A 22638-nucleotide genomic window follows, 5' to 3' on the forward strand; every position below is an offset into this window, starting at 1 on the left:
ATGATACCAAAATGTGTGTCACTGTTGCACAAAGATGACTAAGCTCTCTGTGCAAACTTCAGCCTTTAGGGCCCAATCCTGTAATCCAGTTGCAAAATTCCTATTGACCTAAAATTTCCAGTGGGACTTTTATCTCATTTAAGAGAAGCGCAGCTGCTGTTAGTGCTACATGGTGAACTTCAGTTTTCCTTTGTACCCACCACAGTTTTCTTCCAGCATGTGTGAACCCTGTTCATCAGTTTCTGGAGAAGCTGGGACTTAGAAGGCATGTGTTGTTTCTACCCATATTAAATCTGTACTCCACTCTTCACTGGATTTGACTTATGTTCTTTAATGTTTGTGACTATGGCTATTTTTTACACTATTTTGACAAATGAGAAAAAGATAGCCAACACTTGAATGAGATCTTTCTTCTAAATGCCTTTCTCTTCTTATGCTCCAAAGTGTATGTAATTGAATGATGCAATTCTAAGAGAAGAATTCCAATTTAGAATGTGCTTATGAGCGTTTCAACCAGAGATTTGAAATTGTATTGTAAGGGACTTACACCAGTCCACATATACTTGAAGTACCTCTCTTGTCTCAGTGGAGATTTACATAACCATATCTTCCATCAGAATCTACACTTTCCCATTGCATACTCACTCAAATCAATTTAGATGAAAAATTTATTTGACCTATTTTAATAACTTTACTATCACAGATCATATCTAAATATGTGGGTATGTAGGCATTCACAAATAAAACAAATGAAGATGATTTCCCTGTGATAGTATCAACATTTTCTGTGTTGCTTTTATTTCATCTTATAAAATACTGGTTTGGACAAACAGTCTTGACCTAATATACAATATGCAGCTTGGTGAAGCAACAACTATACACTAGAGATGGCACTAAGCTCATTTTAACTACAACATAAACCCAGATCTTGAAAGCATTGTGGTAACTTCCATTACACTAAAAGCTATTGATTAGAAATGCTTCCCTGGCAGAAAGAGGGGACTCATGAACTCATTGTGTTCCAGTGATTCACCATGAGATCTCAATGGGAGTTGCAGATGCCAAGTAGCAGCACAGTAGATAAACCGTGAAAATCAAGGAGCAATCCAGGTCTTATCCCAGCTGTATAAATTAGTGAAAAGATTTCTACCCATCTGGATGGGTTCTAAAGAAGATCCCATTGTATATCACAAGAACTATTCCTGCCCAGTTTTTCTATTTCACTTATTTTTTACTAGAACTTTACTTGTTTTGGTTATTTGAATTTTACACTTCTCATCAGACTGCTTGTTACTGAAGACAGAAAATGCATGTAATGTAGAACATTACATAAAGGGCATGTCCTTTTTATGTAATTTGATTGTAGTATTTGTTAGCATACATCTTTTACATGTCTTTCAAATACATGCAGATATCATTGACACAACATGTAAAAGAGTAATAACAGCAAAGTTGTTTAAAGGTTATGCCAATACCCTAACCAAAAGGTGGTGTATTTTAAAAATTTGGCCCACTACAGAAAACAGTGATAACTCACTAATAATGCAGACTGGATAAAAAATTATAGTTTTCAACATTGAATGTTAAGAGTTATATTCAAAGAGATAAAAGAAAAACACTTGAGGACCTTGATATTCTAAACTACTTTTGGAGACAAATGTTTTTTTGGGGAGGGAGGGTTGGTTTGTTTTAATGGAAGCAAAATGAGGTGACTGTTCTACATGCATTACAAGGATGTTTTGGGAAATGTGCTTTGAATTTTTTTCTTTTTCTAAGAAGCAAATGATTTATGAGCATTAGATGTTCTTCATAACAGACACTTTTGGAATAAGTATACGTTTCGTAAAGCAAGAAGGCATTTGCTATAAGCTGTAAAAAGCAGAATGAAAAAATGGATCAAACACCTTTTAACTTGCTATATAAAGAGGCTTTGCACATGTAAATAATTTGAGTTATGGTGTTAGTGGCTTCTGTACAGTTCTTATAATTCTGGTTTGAAACAAATGATAATTACAGAACAGCAGTTCCTGGAAATATTTTCTTTAAGCAAAAGAACATACAACAAATTCAAAATCCTATTAATCGATACTGCTTTTTCAAGTTCATAAGCATCTTCATATGCATTAGTCTTTGTTTGGTTGAATTGTAAGGGGACTTTTCCTGAAGTTCAGTGTTATCTATTTCTGTCCCTTGGCATGATATGACATTTTGGAGGTGTTTTGCATTAGTAAAGTAAAATTTTTTTCCTATATTCAGTATGAAGATTGCTTCTGTTTTCGTTTCTCTATATATTAATAGTTGGACCATAGCACATAATTTATTGTTGTTGGCTGTATTCATTACATTTATACACATTTTACATTGCATGAGATAGTATTATTACATGAATGAATGTGCATATGCTTATGTAGTCTATGTATTCAGTATATACTCATAACAATTCCACCTCGTTCAAGTATGAGTTTCTCTCTTAGTAGATGGTTAGTTGCTCAGGTTATTTCTTTATTCTGAAAATGTAATTGGAAAAAAAAAAATGCAAGAAATGTTTGTGGTTTGTTTGGGAGTTTTGTTAACTTGATTAAGTACATAAGTTATATGATACACGATCCTTGCTTTCATGATTATAATTCTGTGAATTGCCTAATGGAGTAAATGCTCTGCCGGGGAGAAATTTTAATTATGGTTTAGATGTAGGAGTTTTTCCACTTTGGGAACCTCAGAATTATTCCTCCTCTTCATGAATAAAAACTAGGAAGCAGGTGATTTATGTGCTCATTTCAATAATGGGCCAACAATCAAACAAGATTTCTGTTATTCACTGGGATTTACCTTACAGAGAAGGATTTCCCCTGTAGGATCATTTGCTTAGTCCACTTATTATTTTGTTTTTTAATAATATAATAAATACCATTTTATATCATGCTTAAGATGTAACCTCAAAAGAATGCTAAGAAATAAATTCAGAACATATTTTAATGGATATCTTTTTTCATATTACTCAACCAATAATATTTATGTCTCCTCAGATATTTTCTTCTACAGCTCTACATTTAGAAGTTCTCATTAATATCCTTCTAAACTTATATTTGACTCAGCCCCATGAAAGGTCATTACAATATTCCCTACTGTCCCCTTAATATGTACTACAGGGCAATATACCACAGAGAGAATTTGTGAGGAATTATTATAATTGGTTCTGATACACTTTTAGCCCAGTAGTTCTTCACTAAAGAATCCTATGCTGATTTTTCTTGATGCCAGCATCTTTGTCGTTCTAACCAATTTGTCAGCTGTAGAAGAGCTGACAATAGAAAAGATATTTTACCACTTTTTCATTGGCAACATGCTACTGTGCTGATGTATTATGATAGATAAATTACATCGCAGCATAACTATACAAAAAATAATATCCACATGGCCTATACTGAAGGTAATGTAGGTTTAGAAAAAAATGTAAAATCATAGAATCGTAGAATGGTTTGGGTTGGAAGGGACTGTAAAGATCATCTAGTTCCATGGGCAGGGACACCTTCCACTAGACCAGGTTGCTCAAAGCCCCATCCAACCTGGCCTTAAACACTTCCAGGGATGGGGCATCCACAACTTCTCTGGGCAACCTGTTCCAGTGCCTCACCACCCTCAGATTGAAGAATTTCTTCCTTGTATCTAATCTAAAGCTACCCTCTTTCAGTTTAAAGCCATCACTACATGCCCTTCTAAAAAGTCTCTCTCCAGCTTTTTTGTAGGCCTCTTCGGTTACTGGAAGTCTGCTGTAAGATCTCCATGGAGCCTTCTCTTCTCCAGGCTGAACAACCCCAACTCCCCAACTCTCTCAGCCTGTCTTCATAGGAGAGGTGCTCCAGCCCTCTGATCATCTTCGTAGCCTTCCTCTGGACTTGCTACAATGGGTCCATGTCCTTCTTATATTGGGGGCTCCAGAGCTGAACATGGTGGGGTCTCACTAGAGCAGAGTTGAGTGGCAGAATCACCTCCCCTGACTTGCTAGTCACACTTCTTTTGATACAGCCCAGGATACGGTTGGCTTCCTGGGCTGCAAGCGCACATTGCCGGGCCATGTTGAGCTTCTCATTAACCAACACTGCCAAGTGCTTCTCCTCAGGGCTGCTCTCAACCCATTCACCACCCGGCCTGTATTTGTGCTTGAGATTGCCCTGACCCATGTGCAGGACTTTGCACCTGGCCTTGTTGAACTTCATGAGGTTCACATGGGCCCACCTCTGAAGCCCGTCAAGGTCCCTCTGGATTGCATGTCTTCCCTCCAGTGTGTTGATCGCACCACACAGCTTGGTGTCGCCGGCAAACTGGTCTCCACTTGGACATCAAGCCATTGACTGCAATTCTTTGGGTGCGACCATCCAGACAATTCCTTATCGACCAAGTGGTCCATCCGTCAAATCCATGTCTCTCCAATTTAGAGACAAGGATGTCATGCAGGACAGTGTAAAATGCTTTGCACAAGTCCAGGTAGATGACGTCAGTTGCTCTTCCATTATCCACCAATACTGTAACCCCATTGTAGAAGGCCACCAGATTTGTCAGGCATGATTTGCCCTTAGTGAAGCCATGTCAGCTGTCACCAATCAGCTCCTTACTTTCCATGTGCCTTAGCATAGTTTCCAGGAGGATCTGTTCCATGATCTTGCCGGGCACAGCGGTGAGACTGATAGGCCGGTAGTTCCCTGGGTCTTTCTTTTTTCCCTTTTAAAAAATGGGGGTTATGTTTCCCCTTTTCCAGTCAGTGGGAAGTTCACCGGACTGCCACGACTTCTCAAATATGATGGGTGGTGGCATAACAACTTCATCTGCCAGTTCCGTCAGGACCCGTGGATGCATCTCACCAGGTCCCATGGACTTGCGCACCTTCAGGCTCCTTAGATGGTCTCGGACATGATCTTCTCCTACAGTGGGTGGTTCTTCATTCTCCCAGTCCCTGTCTTTGCCTTCTGCAACTTGGGTGGTGTGGCTTGAGCACTTGCTGGGGAAGACTGAGGCAAAAAAGTCATTGAGTACCTCAGCCTTCTCCATATCGCAGGTAACCAAAAGGTCTCCCATTTCCCTCCAGAGAGGGCCCACATTTTCCCTAGTCTTCCTTTTATCACCGATGTACCTATAGAAGCTTTCCCTGTTGCCCTTGATGTCCCTGGCCAGATTTAATTCTATCAGGGCTTTAGCTTTCCTAACCTGATCCCTGGCTGCTTGGACAAATTCTCTGTATTCCTCCCAGGCTACCTGTCCTGGCTTCCACCCTCTGTAGGCTTCCTTTTTGTGTCTGAGTTTGTGCAGGAGCTCCTTGTTCATCCATGCAGGCGCCCTGGCGTTTTTGCCTGACTTCGTCTTTGTTGGGATGCATCGCTCCTGAGCTTGGAGGAGGTGATCCTTGAATATTACCCAGCTTTCTTGGGCCTCTCTTCTCTCCAGGGCTTTATCCCATGGTACTGTATGAAGCAGAGGCCAAAGTGTGCTCTCCTGAAGTCCAGGGTAGTGAGCTTGCTGTGCACCCTCCTTGGTGCCCTAAGGATCTTGAACTCCAGCATTTCATGGTCACTGCAGCCAAGGCTGCCCTTGAGCTTCACATTCCCCACCAGCCCCTCCTTGTTGGTGAGAACGAGGTCCAGCATAGTATCTCTCCTTGTTGGCTCCTCTATCACTTGGAGAAGGAATAATTAAAGATTAGCATCAGAATACATATCCAAGTAATTTCTTTCAGAAAGGAACAAAGGTAATAAGGAAGACTTCAAGAACTGTCAAAGGTGACATTATAGTGGGTGTCTGCTGTAGCCCACCTGACCAGGAGGAACAAGTGGATGAGGCTGCCTACAGACAGATAGAAGGAGCTTCACATTCACCAGCCCTGGTCCTCATGGGGGACTTCAACCACCCTGATGTCTGCTGGAGGGACTACACAGCAAGGTATAAGCAATCCAGGAGGCTCCTGGAGTTCATGGATGATGACTTCCTCCTCCAAATGATAGCAGAGCCAATGAGGAGAGGTACTCTGCTGGACCTCATACGCCAACAAGGAGCGGCTCATTGGCCATGTGAAGATCAAGGCAGCCTTGGCTGCAGTGACCATGGTGGAGTTCAGGATCCTGAGGGCACGGAGGAGGGTGAACAGCAAGTTCTCAACACTTGCATTCAGGAGAGCTCTTCAAAGATCTGCTCAGAAGAGTCCCATGGGATAAGGCCCTGGAGCGAAGAGGGTCCAAGAAAGCCAATTAATACGGATCACTTCCTCCAAGCACAAGAGAGTTCCATCCCAACAAAGAGGAAGTCAGGCAAAAATGCCAGGAGGCCTGTGTGGCCAAACTGAAACACAAAAAGGAAGCATACAAAGGGTGGAAGCAAGGACAGGTAGCCTGAGAGGAATACAGAAACATTGTCTGAGTATCCAGGAATGAAGTTAAGAAAGCCAAAGCCCGAATGGAATTTATTCTGTTCAGGGATGTCAAAGGCAACAAGAAGGGCTACTATAAGTACATTACTGACAAATGAAAGACCAGGGAAAATGTGGACCAATTGTCAACAAGATGGGGGACCTGGTGACACAGGACATGGAAAAGACTGAGATACTGAATGCCTTCTTTGCCTCAGCCTTTACTAGCAAGACCAACCTTCCCAGAGACAAAGGGGAAAGGCTGGAGCAAGGAAGATGTACCCTTGGTGGAAGAGGATCAGGTCAGGGAATGCTTAAGCAAACTGGGCATACATAAGTCCATGGGGCCTGATGGGATGCACCCACAAATGCTGAGGGAGCTGTCAGATGTCATTGCAAGGCCATTCTTGATAATCTTTGATCAATCATGGCAGCTGGTAGAAATATCCAAAGACTGGAAGAATGCAAATGTCACCCCCATCTTCAAGAAGGGCAAGAAGGAGGACCAGGGAACTACAGGCCAATCAGACTCACTGCGATCCCTGGCAACACGATGGAGCAGCTAATCCTGGAAACCATTTCCAGGCACATTAAGTACGAGAAAATCATCAAGTAGTCAGCATGGCTTCACCAAGGGTGAGTCGTGCTTGACAAACTTCATGAACTTCTATGATGAATTGACTGACCTGGTAGATGAGGAGCAGAGCACTGAATGTTGTCTACCTGGACTTCAGTAAGGCCTTTGACACTGTCCCCCATGAGTTCCTCATAGAGAAGCTGCTGATGTACAGGCTAGATGACCAGTCAGTGAGGTGGCTTGAAAACTGTCTGAATGGCCAGGCCCAGAGGGTGATGATCAGTGGCACAAAGTCTACTTGGAGGCCAGTTACTAGCTGTGTACCACAGGGATCAATACTGGGTCTGATCCTGTTTAACATCTTCATTAATGATCTGGATTATGGGGCAGAGTGTACCCTCAGGAAGGAGGAGAACCCTCAAACTGGGAGGAGCGGCTGATACACCAGAAGGTCATGCTGCCATCCAGAGAGACCTTGACAAGCTGGAGAAAGGGGTTGACAGGAACCTTATGAAGTGCAACAAGAAGTGCAAAGTCCTGCACCTGGGGAGGAACAACCCCATGCACCCATATATGCTGGGGGACACCCAGTTGCAAAGCAGCTTTGCAGAAAAGGACCTAAGGGTCCCAGGGGACACCAAGTTGACCATGAGACAACAATATGCTCTTGGGGCAAAGGAGTCAGTCTATCAGTCAGCCCAGTCTATCCTGGGCTGCATTAGGCAAAGCATTGCCAGCAGGTCAAGGGAGTGATACTTCCCCTCTACTCAGCACTGGTGAATCCATACCTTGGGTACTGTGTCCAGTTCTGGGCTCCTCAGTGCAAGAGAAACATGGAAATACTGGAGAGAGTCCAACCAAGGGCCACAAAGATGATGATGGGTCTGGAGCATCTCTCCTATGAGAGTCTCAGCTGAGAGAGCTGGGACTTTAGCCTGGAAAAGAGAATGCTCAGGGTGGGTCATGTTAATGTATATAAGTACCTGAAGGGAGGGTGCATAGAGGACAGAGCCAAGCTCTTTTCAGTGGTGCCCAGTGACAGGACTAGAGGCAATGGGCACAAACTGAAACACAGGAGGTGCTGTCTGAACATCAGGAACCATTTTTTTTACTGTAAGAGTGACCAAGCACTGGCACAGCTTGCCCAGAGAGGTTGTGGAGTCTCCAATGTTGGAGACATTCAAAAGCCATCTGGACATGACCCTGGGCAATCAGCTATAGGTGGCCCTGCTTGAGCAGGAAGGTTGGACCAGACGACCTCCAGAGGTCTTTTCTACCCCAACCATTCTGTGATTCTGTGATATTAAACTGTAAGGAAGAGAATTAGCTCTAATTTGCTTTAGGTTCATTTTATAGATGTCCCCAAAATGTGACTGTCTTGAAAAATCTACTACCACTAGAAATTTTAATAGTACAGTTCTGAGATAGGAACAGTCATAGATGAAAAATTAATGTAGCTAGCCATAATATACATACAATCAGGGTCTTGCAAAAGCACGTCAGGTACAGTATCTCCTTGTCAGGAGCCACCTTTTTCACCTCTTCTAAACTAATGCCTGCAAGTTTTTTACATCACCTAATAGCCTTATAAAAGTTACAATATATATTCTTATGCCAAGAAAGTAACTGCTTAACCAATTCACATCAAAGTGATTAATGAAAATCAAGAATTGTTCTAAAGCATCTGTTTTCTGATTGCAATGTGTGCAAGTACTCTGTACACATGGGAGCTCAATCTAGGCATTCATGTGGCTACAAAAAAAAAATTGTTGCTCAGTTACTGTAGAATCTATGGAGGAAATAAGAATATATATAAATTCTTACTTTAGTTAAGGATGACCAGATTTTAAGTGAAGAAATGTTGATTTTTTTAATTGTAAAATTTCTTGTAATTTGTTTCATTGTGATTATCTATAACTGCTAATTAATCAGAATAACATTCAACATTAGCATTGAAATGATTGTAGACTAGTAAAGGAGAAAATTAAGTTCAGTTCTTTAAAAAAAATGGTATCTATTTTGTTCACTCACAGTCACAGATAGGTGTGATTACATCTTAATTTGATGTCAAATTGAACAGTCGGTTACAGCATGCTGACTTCCAGAGTGCAGCTCCACTCACGTCAGAAGAATTTCCCATTTAAACGAGCAGAAAGTTTGTTCTGTACCATTCTAAAGGCTTCCAAAGGCATGTTCAGCACAGTTCACATCCACAAAATGAATCTCAGTAGTAGCCAAGAAAATTTTATGGTGAGTAGCTAAAGAGCTATACAACAAAGTGATTTTGAATATTGATACTCTATTTTTAATTGTGTACAGTGCATCTTCTACATTTTTAGCTGCTAACTCTGAAGAACACTTCATACCAAATTGTCTTTATCCGCCTGTGTTAAACTCATAGCATCACTGATAGCACACAAACATTCCTCACTTTTGTATAAAAGACAGCATGTGAATACAAAAATATGGCTAACTTTGCATGCTGTCCTGTTAATATTGGTGTTGTACTAGTCTGGGAAGGCACAAATATCCAGCTACAGAGTCAGGGCCTGGGTGAGTATCTCAGATGGGCAGAATGTGCAGTCATATGTCATCACCCTTTTAGTAAGTATCACAGAGGAGAAATACTGTATTTACACAGTAGGGATTGTGAAAGTGTAGATAGCTGCCAGTTCACCATACAATAGAAAACCAGTAGAAAAGTTTTAGGAAGCATTGTCTAAAAACAATATCCTTCTCATGGACAAAAAACATGACCTCTCCTCCTTTGAGTCTCCTGCTCATGTTATCCACTGGATCATCACCTCTGTAAAGATGCCATCCAGTTGGAAAATTACTTCTGCCGTTCAACCACTGCACAGCGTTTTTACTCACTGTCAGCTCAGCTAATCCTATTGTATTAATGGGTCTAACAGACCAGTTTTGCTGAAAGGATGATTGGACAGGGATTTTATTTCTTCTGATAGTAACTGGGACCTGATTTTGCAAGCCTCTTGTGTAGAAATAATTGACTACACAAAGCACAGCACAACAGGAATCAGATTTACTGGGCTAGTTTCTATTCTCATGTACACCAAAACAAGCACGAATAATTCTAAAAAATCTTTATTCCTCATTTCACGTCTGTTTCTTAAAGCAGTTGTTGAAATAAGTTATTTCATTAATTTTTCAAATTAATTTCAGAACAGATATTCTTAAAATAGAAATACCTGTGTCACGCTGCATCACTTCTATAGAACATAATCTATTCTTGCCATTACTGTCTGCCAGCCAGAATAGTTAATTCTGTGTGAAAGGTTTTGAAAGGAATATCCTGAAAATATATTTTCATGCCATGTACCCAGCAGGGCTAAACTGGAGAAAATCCAAAGGAATAATAATAGTGCTAGGAAGAAAAGAGGACTTATGATAAGATGTACAGGCCGTGTAAAGCAGACCATATACAGTCAGTCCTTAATTCTAGTTAGTCTATCCATTCCCTGTGATAGGAAATAAGATGTCTAGTGATTACAAGGAAGAGGTCTAAAAGCACAAATCAAAGTAAAGTGCGCAAATCCCAGAGATTTTTCAATGGAAATTGAATGTTTCCAATCCAGAGAAATAGTTCCAGAGGCTATGGAAAAAGAGCAGCAGTTCTTAAAGAATATCTGGTTACTGAGTGAAATACATAGATTTACATTGCGTTTCATTTTCTGCTTATACATGGAAATTAAAACACAGGGGAGGGAGCAGGGTTCTTGGACCCACCTTCGCTTATGCAAATGATTTATTTCTCCTTTCATTATATCTATTATTAATATTACTAAATTCAATTATTATAAAATATTTGATTACGCCTTTGATTCCTGATTGTGGTTACTGCAGCCATGGCACAGATGCAAGAACACTTGTGCCAGTGGCTAATGCAAATTTCTTTAAAGCATTGATGTATTGCAAGCAGGTCTGAAGTGTAGTACATCTGAGACTAGCCAGACCCATTTTGGAGAAAAAGACTTAAATTTAATGAGGTGGCAAAATAAGGCCAAAGTCAAATTTCTTGGGATTGTAATATAATTAAAAAGCAGTCATTTTTATATCTACATCATGATCTCTCCCCTGAGTCAGTCCAAGTTTATTTAGAAGTATGGTAAAAATTACTAAAAGAAGAGGACAAGTAACTTTCCAAAAATGTCAGTTCTAGGAAGTAGTTGAGAAAAAGTGTGATATAAGTATCAAAGATGTGCTTATTTGTTAACTACTGTGGCTCCAAAAAAGCACAATTCTATTCAGATATGCAATATCTAAAAATGTGTAACAATAAAATAATCATAGATTAACAGCATTAAACTTGGGGAGGAGTGGCTGGAAAGCTGCCTGGCCGAAAAGGATCTGGGGGTGTTAGTAGATAGCCGGCTGAACTTGAGCCAGCAGTGTGCCCAGGTGGCCAAGAAGGCCAACAGCATCCTGGCTTGTATCAGGAATGCTGTGGCCAGCAGGAGCAGGGAGGTGATTGTCCCCCTGTACTCGGCGCTGGTGAGGCCGCACCTGGAATACTGTGTCCAGTTTTGGGCCCCTCAATACAAGAAAGACATTGAGGTGCTGGAGCGTGTTCAGAGGCGGGCAACGAAGCTGGTGAAGGGTCTGGAGCACAGGCCTTATGAGGAGCGGCTGAGGGAACTGGGGTTGTTTAGCCTGGAAAAGAGGAGGCTGAGGGGAGACCTTATCGCTCTCTACAACTACCTGAAAGGAGGTTGTAGTGAGGTGGGTGTTGGTCTCTTCTCCCAAGTAGCTAGCGATAGGACAAGAGGAAATGGGCTTAAGCTGCGCCAGGGGAGGTTTAGACTGGAGATTAGGAAGAATTTCTTTACGGAAAGGGTGGTCAGGCATTGGAACAGGCTGCCCAGAGAGGTGGTGGAGTCACCATCCCTGGAGGCGTTTAAAAAACGGGTAGATGTGGCACTTCGGGATATGGTTTAGTCTGGTCTACCCTTGATTAGTCTAGAGTGGGCTTGGTAGTGTAGGTTAATGGTTGGACTGGATGATCTTAAAGGTCTTTTCCAACCTAGATGATTCTATGATTCTATGATTCTATGAAACTAAAGCAATGTTGAATGATTTTATGTTTGATACACTTGTGATGATAAATGATAGAAAAGTGATAAAGCTGCATGGGAATCAAACAGCACAAAAATTGTTGCCTCAGAAAGCGTATTAATTTATGTCTGGATTTTGATTATATTTGTCATCTGCAGGCAGCTGGAGAGAGTATTAGAAAATATTACAGGGTGCAGAAGTAAATTGGGGGTGGGGGTATTTTTCCATTGGGAACAATAGTAATGATTTGTCTGAATGATTTTACACCCATTATATTTGAATTCTTCATGGGAAACATTTCTCAGTGAGCTATTTGTGCAAATGATGCAGAGATTGGTTCTGAGAAAACAATTTATTTGAACATTTTTCTGTTTAACACGGTGTCAAAGTATTTGCTGCTGTTTATGCTTGGTTTCTGTTCTCATTTGACTAGAGAAAATTCAGATTCATACAAGTTATGGCCAGAATGGACTGCTATGAAAATATTAACCTGACCTATACTAAATGGCAAAAGGCAGAATTTCTTCCAGTGATTCCTACAATGCAGTCCGAAAGCAATGATTGATATACAGCTTCTGTTAGACAAAGGCTCTGTCTTAAGACTTCAGGGAAGAATTTCCCAGTATTCCCAATGCTTATTTTATCTTCATTGAAAATGTTCATCTTATTTTCTGTTTGAACTTTTCTTAGTCTTGATCCCAGCATTTGTCTGGTTGAAAGGACTTCCAGGTATCAAGAATCTTTCTCCCAACATTGATAGCTACAGACTGGGTTCAAGACAGCTCTTAATCTCATGTTTGATATATTCAACAGTTTGAGCATCTTAGAGATTTCATTGTAAGACATGATTGCTGAGTTTTCTTAGGTTTTTAATGCCATGAATGACTGTGGGAAAAGTTTTTCTTCTGAAACCTCTTTCATTTTTCACTTCCTGTTAAATACATGAGCACTGGAACTAAACACAGTAATGGTTTTAGTTATGCCACAAAAAGTAATGCCATTTTCTATTTCTGTTTGTTATTTCTTTGCCTGTGCATTCAAGACTTGCACTGTCCCCCTTAGTTGCTGCTTCACACTAGGAGCTCATCTACAGTAGCTTAACTAAAATTATCTGGTCATTATTTCATTCTCAATGCACTTGGGATACATAGCACTGTCTAGAAAAGGTGGACTTACCTAGAGTAAATTCATGGATGTTAGTAGAATTTACAGAATTTGAGCTGATGGCTTTGTCTTGTACAAAACTGGCAGAAACATCTAATTGGGCACTAATGATCCTCATTTGGCAGAAAGCCTCATCCTCATTTTTGGTCAGGACAGGTCTTCTGTGCTCCTGATGGTATCGCACCTTTCTCCTCAGTCTTGTACAGGGCATTCCAGAAAAGAAGGGATCTTCACAAAGAGGTAGATAGAAAAATGGAGCTAGAACAGAAACAAACTCCCTTTACTGTGAAATTTCTCCCTTCCACCAAAAGAATCAATAGAGTCCCTGTTATATTATATTTCTACCCACTGCGCTGGAAAGTTCTCTGAATGAGTGCAGCCAAAGCTGTGTGGAGCCTGGGAGAGGCTGTACATTGACTTCAGACCACGTGGAAATGTAGGAACTCCTGGGCCCTCTTCCCTAGATTCTGGTGGATTTGCAGATTTTGCAGATGAATCCCACATTTTTTTCCACGAGGCCCAGCTGTAAGAAATGCTGCTTCCCTATTTACTCAATATTCAAGCAGAAAGCTGCAACAGAATCAGAGTTCTGTACTACGTATCTTTATAATACATTTCTAATTATTCATAATTACAGTCAATAATTACAATCAATATTTACAGTGGTTTTCAAAAGTATATTTCAAAAAAATGCAAATAATCCTAATGGAATTTGTCAGATACACAGCACTTGAGAAGACCAATGCTAATAGCTACAGATTTTCAATGTATTGCTTTAGTTCATCATTGAGACTATGACTGTTCATGCTTTATAATATACTTTATAGCATACTTCATATTTTCATATCCTTTCCAAATATTTTCTCTTGAACCATGTGTTAAATAAAACAATTTCTCTAACAATTTGAGAAACTGATGGAACACGCTAAGTTACACTGTCCAAGAGATGCTGGGTACAGTCCCATGGAAAAAGCTGCCTCTTGAAATTACATTTTCCAGTACAGTATTTTTAAGTAGATAAATTTATAGAGAAGTATACCTATGCGTTATTCTTTGGGGAAACAAACTTAAAATGTCATATCTTAAATTTCTAGCCATCATTTTTATTGCAAGGCACCTGCATAAAAATAAGCTTTATTTCAGGCTACTTCCCCACTACTCGTACTACTGAATATCTTATGAAATTTCATAAACTATGTCTGTGGTATATTATACCCTTCAATGTTGCCAAATGTGATTTTTAACTATAATTTTGATGAGGGGAAAAAAAAATGCCACTTCTAATATGCTATTTCTTATTATGTCATTTCTAGAATGCTATTTCTGTAACTTCAAAATACTAATGTACTGTTTCATCTGTTTATCATGAAAATACTGTTCTTATATAATTGTCAGGACAAATACTGTGCTCTGTGTGTGGCTAAGGTGTAAATATTCTAGCAGAAGAAAAAAATGTAATAGCGGAAATAACCATAAAACATATAAACAGTTGCTTACTTTTTAAAAAAAATTGAGGTTTCCATGAAGCATTGCCAAATATTAAAATGATTATTGAATTAACAAAAATATCCTGTAAAAAGGTGATTCCCATTTTTACATCACTGAATCATAGTAATATGCTAAAATAATTAGAATTGGTTGGGCTTTTGCTGAAAAAAATACGGAGCGGGTTCTGCTCTCAGCTCAGTCTGGACTGCCTGAGACAATTCATCTGAAGATAATAAGCCAGATTCACAGCCTGTGTCAGTTGCATAGTTCTACTGATTTCAACCATGTCACGCCAGATTTAAATCAACTGAATATTTGGCTCAATATGTGCAGTCAACAGATTACACCAGTAATGCTGAGAGCAGAATTTGGCCAAAGGAATTAGGCTGTAAACACAGAAATTAGCAGTGCAATTTAGTATCATTGTTTGCAGGGGTGGGGGAGGCTCTAGGAAACAAGCATTTGCAGTAGATGAAGACCTGTCTAGTTCTTCAAGTGAGTACCTTGGTGCAATGTGAAAACAGAGGACTTTTCCCATCTACTAGACGTCAGAGTGCTGAAGAGAAAGTTACCTGCCTGGCTGGTTGTCCAGTTGCTAGTGGAGGCTGTAAGGCCGTTCTGCTCCTCTGCTGTTGCACTGACAGCCCCTTTTAGCCCCTTGTCTCATACCTGGGCTGTGCATTGGTGAAAATCATTGGTACGATCAGCTGGTGCAGAAAAGGCTGAGAGCCATTCTGTGCCAATGCCTACAGCAGCTAGGAGATGGCACTTTAAGTCTTGAAAGCCTCTGGTTCCACTGATGCCAACAGAGCTACTCAGTAGACAATAAGGTCCTCCAGGGTGGATGGATGTAAATGTGGGTAAATTCAGACTAGGCGTGGTTAAATCATCAGCAATGACAGAAGTGTGTAATATGGCTCTACTCTCCACCAGGTACATAAATTTTACACCAGTGCAACTTTAATGGCATAAATACAGTTACTCCTGATTTAAATGAGGAAAATTTTGTTCCCTCCAAACTGCAAAATTAAGATGTTGATAGCATACATGGCTTTCAAAGAGTTCCCCCCCTCCTTTTTTTTTAAGAGTGGCTGGAGTAAGCAAAATGAATAAAAAGCAAAGTTAGAATTTGGGGTTTCTGGCTTCTTGATCTCTGCTTAGAAGAATAGGCCACGCCGAGAAAATGGGAATCACTGAAGTCAAGCAAAGTGTTCGTGATATGGAAATACATCAGCCATGAAAAAAACCCACCATAAATAAATAACAGTGCTCAACACTATTCTAACATAAAATCCTTGTAAAGTACCATAAAGAAGCTGAAGTCACTTTTTCTTAGGTTGCAAAACTGTTTAAGATGGTTTAACTTACCATGACAAAAAAATGTGGAGGAATGAATTTTCATTGCTGTTTACTAGCATATAGGGGTTTGGCTATATAGACCATTTTATTCACAGAGCAGGAATTCAACATTTTCAGTTTTATTTAATTCAAAATGTTTTGACAGTTTAATTTACTATCACTTAAAAGTTTAATCAATAAGACAGTTAGGGGAAGTTGCTCAGCTAGTGTAAATCTTTCTGGTGACAGTCATCGAAAAAAGACATACCAATCACTGCTAAGAATAGGGCCCAGATACAAAACAAAATATGCAAAACCCTATAACTAGATGAATTTAACCATCTGACACTGCCTGCGATGTCATTTGCAGAACTCTCCCTTTGACTCTGATGTCATGATCAACAGAACTGGCCTTTTAGCAAGTTCACCTGTTGGTTTTAAGGAATCACATTAAGCTACGTATGGCCACCAAAAAGGATGTCTTGCAGTATTGGTATTGCAATACACCAACGCTGCGGTAACCAGGACTAGATGAAGGAGCCTGAAGTTATACTACAATTGAAATAATTAATCTATTTTTCATTAAGTTTGGGAGTTTTTGTACTTAAAGAAAGGAAATTACTATATGGAGTTAAAGGAAGAAGGCTCTTCCAGAAAAGTTTAGCTATAAATAGCTATTTCTAATAGCCCAAATATCACTGTAATTTACACTGCGCATAGTACATAATATCTTTTTCTTGTGAAATTGAATGTTTTTCATTTTCTCAGTGAACTTTATTTGATTTGTTGATCTTCAGGTATTTACTTACAACAGGCATACTGCTTTTTAATATTTTTTTTTTCTTTTCAGCTTCTTACTTTCCTAAATGCATGAAAAAGTATGTACTCTTTGCCCTTTCATAACAAACTAAAATTTCAGGCAGTGAGATTTTAGAAGTCTAAATTTAGAGTGTGTGCATGGAAAAGGTGATTTAAAATATCTTAAGCCAAATAACTGTCTGGTCTGACCTATGATTATTACAACTAAAAACTGAGAGACTTAAACCCTTAGTATTCATTGTTTATAGTAGTTATTATTTTTAAAGTGGTAAACTTTTTGAATTATTTATTGGAATACTGTCTAGTTATGATGAGATTTTTCAGTGTTTTGTGGCATTAACTTATAAAGGATTTCATAATGAAAAAGTGACACATTCTGGCAGGAAATTGCTATGCTTAAGAGATATGATTAAGCCCAGTTCTGTGTAACTCGTTTTATTGACTCCTGGTTTACAATATACTCAAATTAGTTTACATCACATTTCTTAACGGTCACATAAAAAGGTATTTTTCTATAGGAAGACTCCATGAGAAATGACCTGTAATGACAGAACTGGGCTTCAATTTGCAATTGCTTCTGAGTGCTCACTCCCCAGGAAGCGTTGGTGGAGACGGCACAAGCTACAGGAAGAGACCTCCCAAGCAGTCAGACTGCTGTGTTGTCACCCTTCCCCATTTCTTTGTTGGTTTCACACAGTCCATCTCCTCGACTTCCGTGTTGTTCTTCCTTTGTTGTTTTACCTTTCCCATTTTCTCGCTCCCCTGAGATATCTTTGTACTATCTCCTATCCTATCCTCAGTCAAAGTCATAATGGGCAACAGAGACATAGTCCCTCAAGATCACCTACCTAGTGGAGGAGCTGAGGACTATAGAGACTAGCACGAGTAGTAGGACGCTGAGCCTGTGTCTTAACTTTAAATTCTGTCCACTTCATTAGCTGAGGCTCAATTCCTAGTCCCCTCTTACTTTGCAGGCTTTGGGGGAACCTTCTTTCCTGTGCCCCATATTGATGCTGGGCTGGGGTTAAAAGGCCAAATTATTGCTTGTTGATAGCAGCCTTTACTTGGGCAAAATGTCGTTTGATCTAATCCAGGGGCAGAACCCATGCCCGAGATTGCTGTGGCCTTTGCTAGCTGTACTAGCCAGAGAATTGATTGATTTCTTACGATGTGCAAGTTTTTGATGCTGACAAATGCTGTGAGACATGATCCTATAATTCTGAGCTATTCCACCCAGTTTAAGTGACAGTTTTTCCACGCTGGATTTGGAGATCTGACCCAATGATCAGAGTGAGTGCCTCAGTAATGAGTGCAGGCTCAGCCACACTGTCTGTGGTAATATCTTCACAGCACATACTAAAACTTAAGTTATCTTGTTCGATCTGTTTAAAATAGTCTACTTCATATAGGTCATTAAGGAAAATTCAGAATGAGAAAGTAGAAGCAAATGAACTTAGAATCCCTATCACAAATGACTGATGGCTTTCAAATATATAGTTATAAAATCTTACAAGAAGATCTTCTGATTAATGACTAATAATAATTGAACTTAGAAAGAGCTGCAGTAAATCCTCGACAATTTTTGCACTTTGGAAACAGAATTGTTTGATTTTATATCACGTAAATTTTGTTAAATAGAAGAAACACTGCTTCCCTGGTGCTTTTGTTTTTCCCTCTGGATTGTAGCAATGGAGCACTTGCATGTTGTTTGATGCCTTGCATGATGAAGACATGCAATGGCAAGTTCCAGTCTGCATGCTGCTTAATGAATGTTTTCCTTTTCTCTCCTTCCCTGTTATGTGCTTACAGAAGACAACTATGTAGAAGGTGGGTGCTTTCTACCTTATTTTCCTAAGCTCTTGGTTTTCCCTTCTGTTTAGTGGTTTTTTTCCCTTCTGCTTAATGTTATAAAAGTACACATATCATTCAGTACGGTAAGTTGCAATTTTTACCCATAAAGGTATGCAAGTTTATTAAATAAGAGTGATTTCTTTTTCCATACAGAACACAAGCAAAGCTCCAATTTAATCTTGGCCTTATTGGTGTAATTCCAGAACATCCCCACTGACACAATGGGATTTATACTCGTATGACTGATGCCACCCTTCAAAATCATTCAGGAGATTTGCAGGAGGACTGATTTTTTCTCATGTTCTGTATGAAAAACACTTCAAGAAACTATTTGTTTCATTAGTATGGAGCATAAACCCTCCTCATAAGAATGTAATGCATGTTAAATACCTATATTTTAATTGCTTAGGAAAATGGAAAGCGCTTTTCTCTTTAATACAACAAATCTTGCTTACTGTATTATCCTTTACAGTGCAAAGTTTTAGGAAAAAGGTTTTTCTGTCTAACTTTTCAACATAATGCACTCTGCCTTTTCGACATTGTGAAAGAAGCAGCATGTGATATTAATAATAATGTTGGTATGTAATTAAGTCCCTTGAAAGAAAGTATGGCACAGGGCAGTGGAAACTAAAGCACAATGCCATCTAGCCTGAATATTGGTAAGTATGTCTATTAGCTGGTAAAACATGTTGCGTGCATATATATCATAGTTTTAAAGGTACAGAATATGCTTCACAGATCAGCTATTGCTGGGAATCAATACTGTCTTCTTGCTTACAAGCCAAAAGGTGCAGGTGCTTTTTTATGTACAAGTGCTTTTAAAAGTCTCTCTGGGCTGAACCTTTGCATACTGGATAAATTATTATCTATTTGAAAAATTAGTTTATCTATCTAAACTAAGCAACAACTTTTTTTTTTTTTGCCAATACTTTTAAAACTATTTTTAAATCAAGGACTTTGTAAGCTAACTCATATGCAAAGTGACTGCCCTGGCACAGCTCTGACCCAGGGTCGTGTAGGAAGCCACTGTGGGGTCTGAGTTCATTCAGTATTCACGTCACAGTGAACCACTGCCTGCCTGTTCAGTGGCAATTTTCTAAAAAAACCTGGAAGTATCTGCGTTTCTCTATGCTACTGTATACAAGGGCAAAGAGAGATGCTCAGATTTAGCATGTACACGGTGCTGTGCAATTTTATTAAAATATATGTTACCAGAAGGAGAAAGAAAATTTAAACAATTTTGATGCTTTACTTGTGTGCAGTCACACACATACATATCAATACAATTTATTTTTCATTGTGAAATAAAAATGTATTCAGCAACACTGGGATAGGAATTCTGCCTTAAAAACATAAAAGCCTAGAAATAAGTACCTAATCTTACATTTGATCTGTGCATAAAACTCTTCTTGGTGTCAACATAAGTCTCAAATGTGACTTAGGATCAGTATAACTAGATAAGGAGGTTCAATTTTGTTTGACGTATTCATTTATGCACAGCAGGGCAAGATAAAGCCTGGATAACAGTTAATCCACACTTTACCTGAATCTAAGTCTTAAAACTGCAACCTTAATTTATTCCAACACCGGTCTGGATACTTATGCATACATTAAAGTTACAAAGGATGTATATGTAAGGAAGAGAAGCATAGAATGTGTATCCAAAGCACAATCTGGAAACCAAGCTATAATTTTTCTTCTTCGATTTCTGTGATATTTGAGCATCTCTGTAAATTAGGCTACATAAGAAAACAGAAGGATTTAGTATTCACAGAGTTAAATTCGTATATATTGCTGGTATGAAAAGGCTACATTTTATTCATTTTACTAAAATTGTGCTAGGGTTGAAAATCTTGACTGCAGGTTTGCCATGTTTAAATTTTTTTTTGGCCTGTGCTCTGCATGGAACTCACACACCAAATTTTGAAAATATCCTATCTTCATATCTGCTTCCACTATCCCATCCTGTGCCCCTTGACTCTCATCTTGGAGCCAAGTTCAGTATAAAGACGGAGTGGATCACACATAAGGCATTCCTACTAAATCTTAAATTCCTAATTCACAAAGAAAAGGCTTTTATCATTCCATTTATGAAGTAATGGTGCACAAATGAATATTTTTCAATGTATGGTATGCCTATACATGGCTAGTTAAAGCTAGAACTTTCTGTGACTATCCATTGTGGTAGTCTCTATTATAAGCAGACTGTCATTTTGAAAATCCAGCAGCAATTGCTATCATGGTAGATTTATCTCTATCATTTTAAACCACTCTGTGGATTGCACAGGTACAGTAATAGTAATTCTTCACTCTTCCATAGCCTTCATCCATAGATTGCAAAAATATAAAATAAGGTAAGTATCATTATGTGCTTTTAGCAAGTAAGTATAAGTAACCTTACTGCTTCACAAATAACGTAACATACAGAGTCAAACAAAATTCAGTGCCTTGAGCATCAGTACTAAAATTTTTAATTGATAGATATTTGTTTTGAAGCGTAATTTTTTTTACATTCAATTGACTTCCTTTTTTAGTTGAACTGCACTGTAAGTGACTCTTAAAATCCAAGTGGTTTCTATGATGTTCAAGAGGCACTTCTGCCATTTACGTTTTTTTCAAATTATATAAGAATCATGTATTTACGACTGACCGATCTCACGTATCATTTTAGCAAAAATAATAGCTATCAAGCAGTGGTAATCTCCTGAAGCTAGGCCTTTTGTTTAGGTCCTTATAGCTATAAAGATCATATTTAAATGCAAGCTAGTAAGAGATTACCTTCTTTGCATTCCCCTAGGAGACCTGACAGCGATTTGCTTCATACCTTCAGAGCGCTGAAAGAGCTCATGTAAAGTAGCTGCTGAAAAGTCACAATTTTATTAACGAAAAAGATGTAATGTTAGACTAGTTTCACCTTCCCTCTATCAAATACAGTTAAGGCCAAGTCAAAAGTCTGAGATTTGTTACTATAGTTGCCAACACAAAACTTTGAAAGCTAAAAGACAAGTTAAAATATAACATTTAACTTGCCAAAAGATAAGTTAAATAATCACATGAAGAGACTAATACTTCCAGAAGGCCACACAGGGACATTCAGCATTAAGAGAATGACACTTGACTGTGGGTCTTTGTGTTTTCAGCGTGCTTCTCAGTTGCAGCAACACTTATAAGAGAAAGAACACACATGAAAACATTTCTACTCTCCTTCACAAGCTGCTAACTGCTGCACAGCTGTGTGATGTTTCCCAAGCAATGCTTAAGTAAGGCTTCCCTTCAGGATCACACTCAGCTCTCGTTTGCATTGCTGTAAACCCCAGGTAATCCCACCAGCTGCAGGGCACTGTATTTGGAAACAGAATCTATTGCACAAGAGATGGGCACATCAGGCCCTCCAGTTTAACTACACATCTAAAAAGGGAGATATTAAAAAGCACTAATTCAGCAAAACCATTGTTAGTCTATTTGTAACATCACTTGATATTTGGAACTGATAAGATATGAATCCTTTAAGACTGTTTGTAGTTGGGAGTATCTGCTTTTGAACTCCCCCCAAGTACTATGAGTCATTTGTGCACCTAATTTTCTTTGTGAATTAGAAATCACAGGAACTCTCTAGGAAGTCTGCTTTCCAATAAAGAGCAGGATATTTTATTGCACACCCTCTTTGTGTGAATTAATTTTAATTAATTGCAAATAAGAAAATAATGTATCACTTTTTATAGTTGTTGGAGAAGAGGAGCACATTTAACACATGAGCAATTAATAGCTTCTAAAATGGATCCTTAAACCAGCTAAGTTCAACAAGAATAAGCCTGTTTTTTAAACCAGACATAAAATGTGAAAAACCTTCATATTTATAGAAAAATATTCTCCCTACATCACATTATTCCCAGTGAGAATATAAGTATCATTTTATTATCATGAAATAAAAAAG

The 22638-nt window shown here is 38.9% G+C and overlaps 1 protein-coding gene across 18 annotated transcripts in view; it reads left to right on the top strand.

The window, feature by feature from the left end:
• NRXN1 (neurexin 1) overlaps window positions 1–22638 on the top strand; it is a 728426-nt gene that overhangs the window by 59826 nt on the left and 645962 nt on the right. For 11 of the 18 annotated variants that reach the window (XM_075708515.1, XM_075708516.1, XM_075708517.1 and 8 more), the window contains exon 2: window positions 18663–18680. The exons of 6 other annotated variants lie outside the window; for them this stretch is intronic. In XM_075708515.1, coding sequence (XP_075564630.1) covers window positions 18663–18680 — 18 coding nt within the window. The remainder of the gene's footprint in view (window positions 1–18662; window positions 18681–22638) is intronic. One more of the 18 variants, XM_075708518.1, reaches the window with a different exon arrangement.

Source organism: Pelecanus crispus, chromosome 3 (assembly GCF_030463565.1).
Source record: "Pelecanus crispus isolate bPelCri1 chromosome 3, bPelCri1.pri, whole genome shotgun sequence".
NCBI classification, from domain to species: Eukaryota; Metazoa; Chordata; class Aves; order Pelecaniformes; family Pelecanidae; genus Pelecanus; species Pelecanus crispus.